Source organism: Centroberyx gerrardi, chromosome 2 (genome assembly GCF_048128805.1).
Source record: "Centroberyx gerrardi isolate f3 chromosome 2, fCenGer3.hap1.cur.20231027, whole genome shotgun sequence".
Lineage (NCBI taxonomy): Eukaryota > Metazoa > Chordata > Actinopteri > Beryciformes > Berycidae > Centroberyx > Centroberyx gerrardi.
In genome coordinates this window covers 30913760-30930029 of record NC_135998.1, presented here as the reverse complement: position 1 = coordinate 30930029, position 16270 = coordinate 30913760, and the positions used below count along the sequence as shown (strand labels likewise).

Sequence of the window (16270 nt, the reverse complement as noted above, 5' to 3'; positions counted from 1 at the left end):
AGCCTGAGAAAAGGAATGCACTCTTACGTTTAACAGAAGAAAGGCGAGTGCATGATCGAGAACATTGTGCTGATTGTTACGCCTGTGCGAACACTGAGGTAAATGGACCCTCCTCCTTAGGTCGTTTAAATAGAACTGTTGCTTCAAAGTGAATGCGTGAAATACATGTATCTCATATTTCGTGGGCACTGTGATCTTAAGACGTGGAGTAAACTCATCCACAGTTCTGGCTACAACTACAAAGATGGGCTCCAATATTTGGGGTGTTCAGTTTGTCTGTATGTATAGGCCCGCCCCACCCAATACTGATCAAACACTATTCCAGCCATGTGTTTGGAAATCTTATCCTATGATCAGCAAATAAGCTAATCCATTCATTAAAAACCAACCCAAGTTTGTGGAAACAAACCAAACCCCTTAATTTTGTCCCTGAAATGTCCTTAATTTCTCCATTACATTAATTATCCATTAAAAATAACAGATTTAAAAATGTAAGGTTAGTATCATGGGTTTATAAGGGATTTATTCATGGGTTGGTTCACAGAGACACTGGTAATTAAGGGATTTTTCATGCCTTTTGTTCATGGTTTACAGGGTTATTAAGTGGAAATTAATGGAAAAGTTCCTGTCATTAAATTTACAAAGTAAGGAGTCAAGATTAAGTGGGTGTTTAAGGAGGTTTCGATGGGATCTCCTCAATTAATAAATCCCTTAACTACTTTGAAGGGGATTTTGCATGAATTAAGTAGTGAATTCATGTAAATCAATGAACATGTAAGGTTATTTTAAGGGATTACTGGTTCGTAGAGTTTTGCTTCAACAATTCTAGGGCATAGAGTGATCGCCGACTCCCTGCCTGGCGTGGTGGGTCTTGTTGCAGGAGGACGTGTGCCGGTTGAAACTGTCCCTCCACATGAACTTCTTGGAGCAGAGGCGGCACTCGTACGGCTTGATGCCCGTGTGTATCTTCATGTGGCCCACCAGGTGGTGCTTCATCTTGAAGCTCTTGCCGCACACGGTGCAGCAGAACGGCCGCAAGCCCAGGTGCATGCTCATGTGGCGGTCTCTCTGGCTCTTGTGGGTGAAACTCTTGCCGCACTGGCAGGGGTAGAGCTTGTAGACAACGGACGCGAAGCCAGAGTGGGAGGTCTCATCTTGATGGCCGCTCGGGGTTTGCCCTCTGGTCTGCTCACCGTCTTTGCCTTCGCCTACTGCTCCGTCTAGAAGATCCCCTTGTGGACTTAAAACGTCGCTTTCACCCTTGCCGGCAGAAAAGCCCTCCGTTGTGGTACCGTAGAAGTCCAAAGGGTCTTCGTAAGGTTGGTCGTCATCTAGGCTCTCCTCTAACTGAGCGACGAGTTTTTCATCTATGCTGTCGGCCAAAGAGCCTCTGCTGGTTGAGGCTCGGGAATGGCTAAGGTTCAAGTGTCCAGGGTCAGTACCGTCCTCACAAAGCAGGCCGCCGCAATCGTCCCTTTCAGGCCGCTCAGCCTTCACATGAAGCCACCTCCTGTGGCCCATGATGCTCGGCGGGACATAGGCAGGTCTGGTGCACTGGTAATCCCCGTCACCTTCCTCTTCACCATTCTGACTGGTCACCTCACTGCTGGAGCACTCTTGCTCAGCGGGAGGGGAACAGCTGCCACTCGCCTGGGCATTTGGATCCAAGGCAGGAGGGGAAAAGCTGCTGTTTTCCAGAAGTTGCTCCATCTCTATCTTCGCAAAGTTGTCTATGCCTCCGCCGCTGCTAGAGTCGAGAAGCATGTCACTGTCTCCAGGACTGTGGTAGCTACTGTCTCCAGGGGAAGGCTTGCCCTCGACCCTTTCGCTGCATGCCAATGTCCCCAGTCCTACTGACTTAGGCCTTAAAATGCTCGTACAGCCACCTACCTCCAGAAGCTCAGTACATTTGTCCACCACATGCCACATCTGAAGGAAGCTGGCTGCGGTGAGGAAAGCTACTACTTCACCGGCAGGTAAGAGAAGTGTGCCGGTGTAGCAGGAGTGGAGGAGGCGCTCAAACACAAACGGCTGCATGACATCCGGGAGGACGACCCGAGCGCTATTTTTTAGAAGCACCTGGTCACAAAAGTAGGGAGAGCTGGCAGCTAGGACTGCCCGGTGCGCCCGGTACTGGTGCCCCTGAATGAGCACAATAATGTCACAGAGTTGACCCCTCTGCCGCTGCTGGTTGAGCTTCTGCAGAAGGGAGCAGGAGAAGTCTGGAAACTCAACTTGAAGTGCATTCCCCTCCGAAGCCATGGTTGCCGCAGGTCTAAATCTGCAATGTCAGTAGGGCATTTAATTTAAAATTGTGCCTTGAGAATTAAATGTGCATTGTCATTTCAAATGGATACATGCAGTAAAGTAGTGGAGGTCTTAAGACATGCAGGTCAGGTGGATTGAAGACTTTAAATTGCCCATAGGCATGAGTGTGTTTGTGTATAGTATGATGTATGTAATCTAGTAAAATTATGTATATGATGTATAGTATGTGTATTGTGTAGCATATGAAGTATGTAGCCTATATGACATAGTATAGGAGTCGGCATAGTAGGCATATACCACATAAGCAAAGGCTTCAAAGCTGCACATTTAAGCAAGTTAGTGAAATTCCTCCTCACCAAAGAAAGTCAACGGCTACGATTTTGCTACAGTTGGCTTGCTTTTTATTATTTGTGCACAGAACAGCTTTAACTGGCAGCCATTAGGATACTGCATGAGAGTTATGTGTTGTAATGTGTCAGCCTGTGTCATACCAAACGCCATTCATCATGAATGTTTAAACTGACAAATCAAATTGACAGTGCATTGTGGATGAATGCCGAATTTGGTAATTCTGTACCCTATCAGGTAGCATGGATTTCGTACTGCAATGCAACAGTGTATACAGAGCGTGGCTGTACTGTAACACTGCTGATGACACATTTACGGTATGATTTCCACAGTGCTGCAAGCAGTGTTGCAAAACCGTGTAGGTAGCGCGGGTTTAGGCGCTAGCCTGGCGAAGGTACGGCACCGGAATTACGTCGATTCATGTACGGTTCGCGGGTTTTCAACGACCCCTGACATACAGCTCTATAAGCTATTACTATTCCACGTCAATGAAAATACAATTCTCTCACCTTGGGATTCATTTTTCTAAATTGATAAACGTCACAGCCGCCGCTTCTCTTCCGAGTTCCACCATCAGAATGCCCCTATTGCTACGTCATCACGCCGCGAGAGCAGAGCCGCATGGCGCGTGATGGACAATGTAAACAAACACGCCCCCGAAATCCAGGTTGCCAGGTTCGACTAAAACCCCCCAGATGCATGAGGCAAACGAGTTGCTTGTACAGTGACAGAATAACAAGCTTATCATTTTAAAATGTGATGAGACAGAATGTTGATGTGAGACAACATAAGACATGGCTTAGTGAAATTATACCATTATAAAGAATATTGGAGGTGCAAGTCCCTAAGGAACAGCAGGTGGCGATACAGGCAAAGGGGAAAACCAGGGTGATGCTTGTTGCTATATGAAAAATGAAGGGGGGGAAAAAATATATTCCTAAGGACCTTCTACCTTTTACTGCCATGTGTGGTCTAAGTGTGTTTGCAGAGACAAAACTGGACTCACAACACACACACATGCACAAATTCAGGCACACACACAAGCACACACACACAAAAAAAATGCTACCTTAACCCCAAGAAGCAATCTTGATATTGATGGTGTTTTTCAAAGTAGCTCAATCAAAGAGGCTCTTGTTGAAGTTGTAATCTGTTCTGAAGCGAGGCTTTGTTGTGGTCTGCGCTGCACGCTTCACCAGACATTCTTTGGCCCTCGATTGTGGTCTGGACCAGGTGCAGGGATCAGAGAGGGGAGGTCTGAGCATAACCAGGTGTAGGCTATTTTACCCCGGTGCCTCTCTGAAGCTTTTGTTCTCTGTGACTCGGCAATTTGTAGCACCGGGCCCCAGATGAGTTTGATATCTAAGTATTGGTATGTAAGATGGAGACTTCGCAGAAACCCCAAGAAGTCATGAAAATCAGGCAAACGCTGTCTGATTTTAGTTTGATACTGTATGATAATGTAAAAGTCATAAATGACTCCCATGTCTCTTCGCATTGTGCATATTTACTGTAGCAGACTGTAATGTGAAACAATGCAAATTTTTGTGTGGAATGATTGCACCAAAATCCTGAAAAAGGGCAAAACTGGCAAGCGATCAGAAACTGTTCCTTGTGTTCATCTCTTGCCTACACGCTCTATGAACCAGTAATCCCTTAAAATACTCTTACATTTACATTACTTCACCCCGTAATTCATGCAAAATCCCCTTAAAATGAGTTAAGGGAGTTATTAATGGAGGAGATCCCATCAAAACCTCCTTAAACACCCCCTTAATGTTTGACTGCTTACTTTATAATTTGATGTAAAATTCAGAGAGACAGGAAGTTTTCCATTAATTTCCACTTAATAACCCCGTAAACCTGCACAAAAGGCATGAAAAATCCCTTAATTTCTTGTGTGTCCATGAATCAACCCATGAATAAATCCCTTAAAAACCCATGATACTAACCTTACTTTTTTAAAACTATGTTATTTTTAATGGACAATTAATGTTTATGTAATGAGAAATTATGGACATTCCAGGGATAAAAATTAAGAGGATATATTTTTCTGTATCTTACTTGTGCCTCAGTTTTTATTTTCCCAGACAAAGATCAATCAGAGGTAAATGTTAAGGCTTTCCTCTTCTCTTGTGTACCACCCTTTCCCAGCCTGCAGGTGCATCATCCTCTCCATCTTTATCTTCCTCCTCCTCATCCCCCCACCCTTTCCCTTCAGCTAGGCATTTCACCATGCAATGAACATGTAGCACACAACAACCGTCTAATTTGGCACAGGTTGAGAAGTTAAGACATACTTCCTTTAGGTGTTAAATAGCATACAGAAAATAACACTATATCTGACTTTTGATAAATGACAATTTTTTGTGCTCTACAGCTGACATATTTCAAAATATAATTTGGTCTGCGAACCAGGCGCAAAAGCATTTTTTGTACCTAAAATAAGAAGGGCATTTGACCAAATTATAAATTGACCAAATTATAAATTAAATTTTGAGCTGTGTCAGCTGTAGAGCACAAAAATTGACACCAAGGTGTCTACGTGATTTCCTGGTGTCAAAAATGTATTTATCGATCTATATCCTATATATCTATATCTATCCGGCCTAGTGCGTGTGCAGAAAAAATAAAGACTGGGGTAAACATAACAGTTCAATCAGTCCCTTTAGAGAGGGCAGTTCCATAGTCAGTGGTGGTTGTGTTTGAACAGCCCCATCTAATGTTTGGTTTTACCTTCCGTCTGCACAGCTTATGAAATATGGCCTTTATGAGATCGCTCTGATGTCTGAACATGCCTACGTTTATATTGCTTTCTGCCATCTAGAAAAGGACTGACAGGGCAAGCAGATAATCCCATCAAATGTGCAAAAGCAATAGATCTGATGTAATTATGCAAACAATATTGGATTCACTGGGCAAAAAGAGAGTGAATGGGATAGAGCAGTAGTGTAGAGAGAGAGAGAGAGAGAGAGAGAGATTGCGGAGGATATGAGGACAACCAGGTTAATTTGCTAAGGATTTGAACGCAATCAGATGTGATTGTATGTTGAAGCAGTTTTCCTATTATATTTTAAAATATAGGTCCACACATAATAACAACAAAACAACAATAGCAATATACAATTTGTATAGTACTCTTCAAGACAGTTACAGTGTGATTTACAGACTATAAAACAATAACATTTCAAAGTCAATAACATAAATAAAAACAATGTAACATAAATTAAAAATATGGGGTTATAGAAGAAAAAATAGGCAAATATACCAAGAATAAGATCTGTAAAAACAATGAATGCAAATGTCTTAAAGCTGTCTTAAAGGTGCTACGTGTCAGATTTTAACATCAATAAATCATTACCACATTCATTTTGAGACATTAATTACCATAAACAAATGAGGCCATCACCGAGAAGCCTATCAGCCTCTACCGGACTCTCCACTGCATTTTACATTGTGAGCCACCGGGTCAGATTTGGTGGGAAATCTGCTGGATTGCTGTACAGCACAAAACAGGAGGAGGGCGCTGTTCTTCTAGAGCAAACGGAGCTAAAGCTTTCAGAGTTTCTGGGAATGGCAGATGGTGGAAGGAGTGAAAGGCCGATGGAAAAATCACTTCCAACATGTTTATCCTCTTTAGTCAAGCCAAAGATGCCAGGGAGGGGGAGAGGGGATAGGAAGCAACGGGGTTTATGGGTAATGTGAAGCTACCAATCATCTCCACCATGGTCTCACTTGTTTATGGTAATTGACCTTATTCACATGGCGGCCATTTTGGGGTGGGAAACTCTACCTGGAAGAGCAAAACAGCCCAGCTCTGTCCTACTGTTGTGTACCAATACACATCATACAAACATTTATCATTTTACAGATTCCCCACTGAAAAACATTCCACACTGAAACAAACGAACATCACATTTTAATATTTGGCCCATTATTGCTAGCTACCAGAGTATAGCCTAGATAGAGAGTACCTAGGCTAGACTACTAAGCTAGTAAGCTAGCTAACTAACTTCCCTGCTAACGGTTGTTGTGGCTGTTCTTCCCAAAATTAGTTTGGTCTATTTGAAGTCCTCACTCGTGTTGAAGTAACACCTTGAGTGTTCAAAATGGCTGCTGTGTGAATAAGGTCAACAATACCAAGATATCACAATTAAAGGATAATTCCATTTATTTCAACCTGGGCGTTCCTCCAGTACGCTGGTAGCACTGCTCTCCAATATACACAGACACAGAGCAAGCACAATCTCCAACAGTTGAACCCAAAAATCCATTAAAACACGTCCTTTCAACACAATAACACCCACACTGCAATCCGATTTCTGATTATCCATTGCCTGACACTTTAAATAGCTGTGATTGAACAATTACCATGACATTTCAGTTATAATAGTCTATTTGATAATTTTTAGTGTTGCTCACACACACCGGTTTTCTGCTGCATACAGGTCATATCGGAAGAAGCAGAAGAACGGGTTTTCGTTGCTTCAGCTTGAAAGCGTTGTGTATGTGTTTTACTCATTTTACTTGCCCCACATCCAAATCATTTCCTAAAATCATCCATAAACTACCTACGGCAGATGTTGCTAATTTTTTACAAGTATGGTTGATTGTGTTAGTGTGAATATAACTGATAATTGTAATTTTTAATATCATAGACTGCTGACATCGGTGGATGCACGTGACACCAGGTGGGAGATAACGGAGCCCACACAAAATCCCACATATTCTACTTGCAATGGATAATCGGAAATCAGATGAAGGCAGATCTCATTGCAGTGTGAGTGTTGTTGTGTTGAAATGAGTTGTTTTAATCACTTTGTGGGTTCAGCTGTTGGAGAGTGTGCTTGCCCTGTGTCTAATGGAGAGCAGCGCCACTGTTGACCTGGAGGTATGCAAAGCTCTACAGTGAAGTAAGTGATGAAATTTTGAACACAATCAATAGTCATAATGCCAAAAACTAGAAAAATAAGGCCCAGGTTGAAAATAAACAGAATTATCTTTTAATTTGACAATGTTATATTGACGCTTAAAAATGCTACATGTAGCACCGTTAAGAAGTGTTTTAACAGTTAAGTTTAGCTAGTTTTTGCTAGCCTAAGCTCCTCAGCCTAGGGCAAAGACCTGATCACCATTAGTTTTTGGAAGGGCATTCAAGATATTATTAGTTAAAAACCTCTGAGATATAGCTTGAAGCCAGACCAAGCCTTAAAAATATCAGTACATTCTTGTCCTCAATTGTAGACCTAACAGGCTAGAGTAGAAAAAAGTCAGGAGAGAAGCTAAAATAATGTTGATATGATCTGTGATGTAAATTAGATGCATGCTTGTTGAATGGAGTCACAGGACTGACTAACTCAATGTGAGGATGTGGTCAAGGCTAATCAGGAATTTGGCTTATTTCTGAATTCAGTTGAAGGAGATTTGGGGAAATCCAGTCACATAAATAACCCTCTCTCTCTGATAACCCCAATTCCACATGGAGACCATTACTATTCATCTGTTATTTCAACGGTAACAGAAAGCATGCCATCTGAGGTTCATAAACTTCATTTTAATCATTCAAGTGTAATGAAATTATCACATCATAGAAGCCTTTTGTTTTTAACTTGTGTTTGAGTGTGATTATAATATTAATAAGATATAAAGGGAATGTTTTTCTTATGATTTTTCTTTTAATGAATACCATAATGTACCGTGTCACCCCTACCATTTCAACTCTTCCAGAGCAGAGAGCAATTTTCAGATGTAGGCCATTGTAGCAAAATACAATACTGACAGAAGACCATATGTACAAAAAGAAGCATGTAATTGGTGGTGACATTTCTCAAAAGGCTGATATGCACTTTGTTAAATAAACAAAGAACCAGCTGATTGATGTACACAAAGGAGGGTGATTGCCAACTTGCGCCAAATATACTTTTGGTTGTTCTTTGTGGATCTTTCATTTCTATTCATGGGAGGATAGGATTGAAACTTTCAATAGGCACAGGGAACCAATGAGGCGTATAGGAGTACCACAACTAACACACAGCAAAGGCCTGAATCTAGCACATAAGGGTATAATCACCACTCACGCCACTCAGATGTTTTCATGCCATGAACCCACCGAGAGTGTGTTTTAACTGGTTTCAAGGATACATAGGATAGTTATAAATTCTCTTACGACAAATGAAGCTATTTTCACGGAAGACAGTGCTGCAATCAACTGATCACCAAAGCCAAGGTGCTTACCCTTGGCCTACGCCTTGTTGATCCACTGTCACAACTGGTCTGTTGAAATGAAACTGACCCTTGAGTGACCATCCAAAGTTTTGCACCAAAACTCAATTCTGTTTCCAGTGACAAAGTCAGTATCAATAGGCACAATGTGAGATAACAGAAAAATAGAGGTTATGTTTAAGATGGAGATATCCCTCAAGATTCTGTGCATGATAATTTGTCAGATTTTCCCTTCTACTAATGTTGATTCTTACTTCTTGTTACAGACAAAGTCAAGGTCAGAATGTTCTTTGCTCGAGATGAATAAAGATATTTCATACTGTATTCTTTATTGTAGCAAAAGTAAGAATAAAATGAGCAGATGAAAGATTACAAAATCTTCCACTTCTGTAATAACTTAATCCCCGTCTTTTGCAAAATTATCATCACATTTTCTTGCCAGATTAAACCCAATTGCAGGGGTAATGGCCAAGGCACAAGAGGACCTGACTGACATCTGGCATATCATAAAGAGGGAGGGATAACTCCATACTTGGCCCTCTTAGGAATGCCCAACCCAGCTATGGGGAAATCAAAGAGAAGTCTTCGAAGGGAGGGTTTCTCTACCTGCGCCTTTGTCATTGATAAGTCTGTCATCTCTGCAAATATTGCTTGCAGTAATGGTGGCCAGAGATTAGCTCCACTTCCCGAGCTATTAACTGCATTTCTAGTTCTTTCTACCGAGGCCTGCGGAACAATGGGCCATTTCATAGCATCCTGAGTCTTGTACAGCAGCGCTCACATCCACCTGACCTGAGGAGTGATGGAGCCGTTCGGCATCATTGGCCAAGGCCAGGGAAGGTGCTGAAGGAATTAAGGTCAAAGGTGGCCAAGAGTGACTATGCTTAAAGAAGAGTCAAGCAAGATGGTGGTAACAGTTTATTGGGCCATTGTCTCACCATTTTCTTTTTCACTCTGCAGTTCATCTCTACTGATGATAAAAAAAAACAATATTATTTTCTTTATATACTCAATTGCTCTTGCCACCAAACAGGTACTAATTGCAGAGTGATATACTACTTTGGTTCATCAGAATGTACATTAACACCATTAGACTTCAACAGGAGTCATGCACATATACGAAGCATTATCTGAATCATTGTGTTGAAATGTAATTATCTTGTTTTCACAGCAGCTTTGGATTACGTGTCGTGATTTTAGCCTCTTTAATGCTTTAAAGGTGTCTGCATGGAAGATCTGAGATAAGGGTGGATTACGAAAAGGGAGATGTCGTTTCTCGAGGCTGTTTTGAGTTTTATTCAAAAGGCGTCGCGCATTGCTACACATCAGGCCGTAGCACGCCACCGCCTGCCTCAAAGCCTTTGCGAAACAAATGATAAGTCTGGTGGTTTACAGATGGGCAAGATAGGCACACTAACTAGACTCAGATGATAACCCCTAGAAGGTAACATTTCTTGTAGGACACTAACAGCAGGTCAAACTACCTCTATTGTCGTGTCCAAACCCATGTTCAAACTTCCACAAGGTTCATCAAGGCCAGAGCATTGAAGGTACAAAAGAGAGCACGGACTAGAAGATCTAGGGGCAATAGATGTCTGAACTTTTCGTCCTTCCAGTGTAGATCCCAATAGGAAAGCTGGGAGCTTCAGCATCTGGAGGGAGTTCAGAGGCGGTCAGAACATCTGCTGGGATATGGGGAAGCTTTACTTGATCCAGGAGCTCAGGGTGACTCCAGGCACTTCTGGCAGGGAGTGTTGAGCTGAGGTAGCCAGGCTGCTCAGGGTTCCCAGGAACACAGTGCATACTGCTATTTCCCAGCTTGATTCAGTGGAACTGGTCTGGAGACTGAAGGTCAGTGATCTCCTGCCTCTCCTTGAGCAGGTAAAAATAAGCTGTGGTACTGATCTGATATTCAAACATGGCTTTCTTAATGTCTATGAGAAAAGGCCCATTTTTTTAGCCACGCTTATCATGTAGAATTATAGTTCAAGCAGTTAGGCTGCTTAGATGATATCTATGATGTTGAGTGTCTTTCAGTCTTTTCAGCAGTACTCAAAATCTCAATTGTCTCAAATTATGCTCCCACTTCTAAGGTTCAAAGTTATGGGTTTCTAGAAGGTGGGCATATGCAGGTATTTCATTTTGCTTAAGGATTTTGTCACGTATGTCTCAGAGAGAACCAGAAATACAGGACAAGACAAGCAAAAGCAATCATCTTTTCATTAAAAATGTAAGTGTTTCCACCTGCTTGGAAGGAGAGCATCTTTTCATCTGTATTCCCATCTCCCTCCCCTCCCTCCCTTTTTTTGGTGTGTGTGTTATCCATGCACAAAGACAGGAGGAATCTCAGGCTTGTTGCTTTAGCCCCTGCACAGTGGCTGGAGGAGTTAAGGATAAAGGGCGAGGGCTGAAGTGGATGGAGTCACTAATAGGTCGCAGGACCCCAAGGAAGACGAGTCTGGGGAAACGCCACGGCACAATAGAATGGGTGAAATTGGATTTGGGAAGGGGGATGAAGATGCTGATTCCTTTAATAACATGCCTCTGAAAGTTTATGTTGGGGGTTTCTAGAGTGTACAGAGGAAGAAGAGTAGTAATGTTTGTAAGGGCATGGAGAATCAAGCATGGGGATATTCAGCACAATGAATGGAATAGGTATAAAGCATATGTTGTTTATGACAAAAGTTTGTGAATATAGTTTAATCACAAGGAGGAGCAGCAGTCTAAGCTATATGTCACTTGTGGCATGAAAGGAGGCCTGAAAAACATAATAGGAATAGTAATTTGGTTCCTCAACCTTCTTGTCTATTTCCAACAAATGATATAAATCTTGCTCAGACAGATTCTCCATTTGGTCTTGAAAAATGAGGCTTAGCACATAGGTTTGTATTGGGCTGCAGGAATAACATGTTTTTTCATTTCCCTTTAACCATAAACTTAATCGTAATTTCTAGATACAAGGGAAAAAAAAACGTTCAGATTGCTAGAACATCTCTGTTCACTTCCTTCCCTTCCTACCCCCTACCTCCGCATTAGATCTGTTTACACAGTTTCTATTCTCATGACCTGTGTAAAAAAGGGGTCATGTCGGTCAACTTTGGTGAGGTTCTGAAGCCATGCCAAAAATGAGTGCCGTAACAAGTAGCATAGTCCGAGACAATGCATCAGTGGAGGCCAGAGACTACAACAGAGACTGCACTCCGATTTCTTTGTATCCAATTTTGCATTTACTTTAAGTTTTACGGCCTACAATGTGTCATAGGCCTATACAAAATATAAAAAGTACTTCATGGGTTCTATGCCGGCTCTGTAGGTGATGCTTGGAACTCTTAGTGGCTGAGGACCCTGCTACTGAAGTGGATGGTTCTGAACCTCCTCTGAAGAGGAGAGATTATCCACAGGTGTGGCAGGCCAAATTGATTGATTGAAATGTTGTTTACCCACTGGTCACCTCACCTATAGGCGGAGTCACCACACCAGTGGATAATCTATCCTCTACAGAGCTATAAAGACACTATCAGTCTGTTGTTCTCAATGCTCTGAGACAGTCGAAACGCGTAAGCGTTGCTCTGCAAAATAAATACATATTGAAATTCTACAAATGGTGGACCATTTTGTTGGGAGTTGCGGACCATTTTTCACATGTTTATGACGCTACCCTGGGACCAGCACCCCAACCTAACAATCTAAGGATGGCTGCTAGTCGCGCCAGCAGTTTACTTCTACATGCAAAACTCATGTTTAGTTGTTCATGTTTAGCAAGTAGTTCTTGCTGTACATGATCCCAGATAGCAGAGGGTCGGTGGGCCGCTGGTTGCCCACTAAGGGCAGAGTGAGCGGCCCAGCAGCGGTAACCGCCGGCGGTGTTCTAGCAGTTTGCTCATCAGTTTTCCAGCAGCCCATAGGAGGATTAATAGCATTTCAGACATATGGCCACTGATTTGCCGCTTGTTCATCACAGATTCTAGTCAGCGGCCCACTATTGGACCCCTGCTCATTTTCAGTTCATAGTGATTTAATTTAACCAATGAAATAATTGCATTTTAGTCAGTAAACTAATAAAATTACATTTTTATATGAATTTTTACATTATAACAATTACACAACATAATAAAGCCTAGAAAGGTTAACATTTCTGAAGAAAATGATTGTCGCTTGCAAGTGCAAAGAATAAAGAAGTGCTTTATTAGTGTGCTCCAATCTCCTGTTGATTAGTCCATGGAAGTTTCTTACAGATACCTTCATTCTAGTGAACAAAATGTCATTTTTCTGGGGTGACATATTTTGAAAAAATACAACCAGTATCAAAATAATACTAAAAAGCAATGATCTGACTTAAAGACACAATAACAGTATACAGATTTATTCAGTATTTGAAAGGTTTAAAGTTCAAACTCTATGAAGCTGCTAGAGCCTGGAGGGTGGAGGAGTGGTGGTCATGGCTGGCTGTTGCAGGGGTCGCTGATGCTGTTGAGCAGTCCAATGGCCGCCGGCACAAAGGAACGCCTGAGCCGCTCTGTCCTGCAGCGTGGGAGGAGGAGCCTCTGGCTGAAGCTGCTCCTCCTCAGCCTCAGCACATCGTAGAAAGGGTGAGAGGGGTTCTCTAGGATAGAGTTTATCTTTCCCCTCACCCTTTCCTGCCGAGCCTCAGTGTTGTCCAACCAGTCCAGTTTGTTGTTGAGCTGCACTCCTCGGGAACCGATAGGAGTTCACCATCTCCACCTCCTCCCCCTGGATGGTGACGGGGTTTGGGGGCCTCCTGCTCCTTCTGAAGTCCACCACCAGCTCCTTGGTCTTTGTGATGTTGAGCTGGAGGTGGTTGTTGTCGCACCATCCTACAAAGCTCTCCACCAGCTCTCTGTATTCCTCCTCGTTGTCCTCCGTGATGCAGCCGACAGGAGGAGTCGTCAGAGAACTTCTGTAGGTGGCAAGCATATTATTACATATTATTACAGTAGAACTACAACAGTAACTAGAAAGGTGCATTTTCTGGAGAAATTGCATGTGATTGCTGAGAGTGCAAAGAGAGAGAGAGATAGAGAGATAGTGGTAGAAGGAAGAGAGAGAGAGAGAGAGTCAGTAGTGGTAGAAGGAAGAGAGAGAGAGAGAGAGAGTCAGTAGTGGTAGAAGGAAGAGAGAGAGAGAGACACAGAGACAGACAGTCAGTAGTGGTAGAAGGAAGAGAGAGAGAGAGAGAGAGAATACCCTTGGTTAACTCGGATGCTTTCTTCCTGTCAGCATAAATTCAATTACCTACCACCACCACGCTAGCTTTGTGCTTCATAAATGTTCATTTGTCTAATTTTCTACCGAGGCTAGCTAGCCTAACATTGGCTAATGTTACTGCTGTTGCATTACCCAGTACAACTTTGAACACACAAATTACCATAACTGAACACAAAACCTTTAAAAAAAAGTAGCAAAAATAGATAAGTTATTGTGATTTCAGTGAGAAAAGCACTTACCACTTAAAGGCTATCCTTCGATGTCGACGGCTCAACGAGTGTGTTCCCGCCAGTTGGAATCCTAACAATGGTGTCACTCAAAATTCAAATGTGCATGTGCAAACCACAGCTAGAAAGCCACTGCTGGACCGCCAACTGTGGACTGTCTGTCAGCTTGCCGTTCATTCCCCGCTGGAGGTGCGACAGAGGCACACCGCTAGTTGGCGTAGCGCTTCAAATAAGCTTGGGGACCACTGACAGTATGCTATCTGGGATAAGCTCAGACAATAAATCCTGAAAAAAACTGTCTTCATATCCAGTGGTGGGGCAAAAGCGTTACAATAGTTGGTGCTACACAGTTATTACAAATTGAGATTTCAACCAGTCACTCAACAGACCAAAGTATCATTGACCTAAATTTCCTAAAAATTTGGCTTAAGTTATGGCCTTTGCTGGTGATATGTTTGAATGTTGAATACCCCTGTTTATATGACATGTCGTCTATGGAATATCACAATATAATAAAAAAAAAAGGGCAGCCTGAGGGAACATAGCTTTCCTCATGGGAATATCCTGGTGAGTAGCCTAACAGTTGTCCCTTTTTGTAGTTAATGTTTATGTTAGGCTCGCTAGCTTGTTTTCCCTGGCACTGGGTGGCATCCTGCAGTGTCTATTCACTAGCCCAGCTAACAGTGAAAAACAAAAGCTGACTTGAAATGATAAAAACAATATGTTGCTGTGAGACTGGACAACAACTGACACTTTTAACAACAGTGTAGCTTCTGTGTGTCCCGTATTATAGCAACAGACATGTCGTCATCTCCTCTTAGCGCTCACCCAAAGTGCTCGGCCCAGTGCTTCAAAATTAGGCACCAGTAGGCCTACTTTTTTCAATGACTCCATCTTCTGCCATTCTGAGTGACTTCATGTTGCTCATTCAAAGTGAGGAAGTCCTCTTCCTGTTTTGGTTGAGGCACTTCTTTTGTACCATGGCCCAATCCCAATGTCCGCACTCACAGACTCGTGGACTTTGACGCGCGTTCCCGACAAGTCCGCAAGGGTTCAGGGCCTGTAAAATTGGCAAGTGCATGAAGGTTCTCTGGCAGACTTTGTGTGAGGGAATTTCCCACAATCCATTGTGCCAACGTTAGAATGGGGAAGACCAAGAAATCCTGGTAAAGAAAAAAAACAAACCCCAAAAAACATGGAAGCAGCCACTGGAAAGAAGAAGTTGGTATGTAAGTAAAAACAGTTCAGTGGTGATTAGTAGCACACAGTGTAGTTGTTTGTCCTATGACATGATGAAAAATAGGCATATGTTTTCATCTCATTTGATCCCATAACATTACTATTTTGCTTAACAGGTGCTTTAACTTTTATACTCTGGCTAATGAGCCACTGGATCACTTATGGATCACATATATATGTGGGTTGATGGTTCTACTTTACACTTTAGGTGAATCTTGGTGAATGACCTTGCTCCAGTCCCATGAATAATCAGTCAGATTTGATCAAAACATGTAATATGTTAATTAAACCTTGTGTTTATTACATCCTTTACATAGGATCTGATGCTACCACAGACGGGATGAGGGACGGAGAGTGGCGAGATGACAGCTGGAAACTGGTCATACTTTGAGGAGATGCACAAGGCTCTGGGGCAGAGGGACTCTGTCAGGCCTCTAAACCGCATAGCCACAGCAGTGGACTCTGATGTAGAAGAGGTAGCAGGGGAGCCGGCAGAGGTGCCCTAGGACCATCCACAGCCCCAAAGAAACTCCCTGAAGCTTCTACAGGCCCAAGAACCAGAAAAAGAAAAAAATAGGTAGTGGAATTCCTAAAGGAATACACAGAGAGGCAGGAGAAGCAGCAGAAGGAGATGGATGAGAGGGAGGAAGAGAGGGAAAACAAAAAGCAGTAGCAGCTAGATACACTTACTGATATCTTTGGGAGGTTGGTGGAAAAGCATGCCAAGTAACCTTTAGTTT

At 42.6% G+C, this 16270-nt stretch overlaps 1 protein-coding gene across 1 annotated transcript; it reads right to left on the bottom strand.

Moving 5' to 3' along the window:
• Positions 1-784: 784 nt before the first annotated feature.
• Positions 785-3181, bottom strand: zbtb43 (zinc finger and BTB domain containing 43). Its single transcript, XM_071917544.2, has 2 exons — positions 3126-3181; positions 785-2281 (listed from the first exon to the last, which is right to left on the bottom strand). Exon 2 carries the CDS (start codon positions 2260-2262, stop codon positions 826-828), a length of 1437 nt encoding a protein of 478 aa, XP_071773645.2. The 5' UTR covers positions 2263-2281; positions 3126-3181; the 3' UTR covers positions 785-825.
• Positions 3182-16270: the final 13089 nt, after the last annotated feature.

Excerpts from the sequence above, each read along its gene's own strand:
- zbtb43 (XM_071917544.2), bottom strand. The coding sequence starts at position 2,262 with ATGGCTTCGGAGGGGAATGCACTTCAAGTTGAGTTTCCAGACTTCTCC.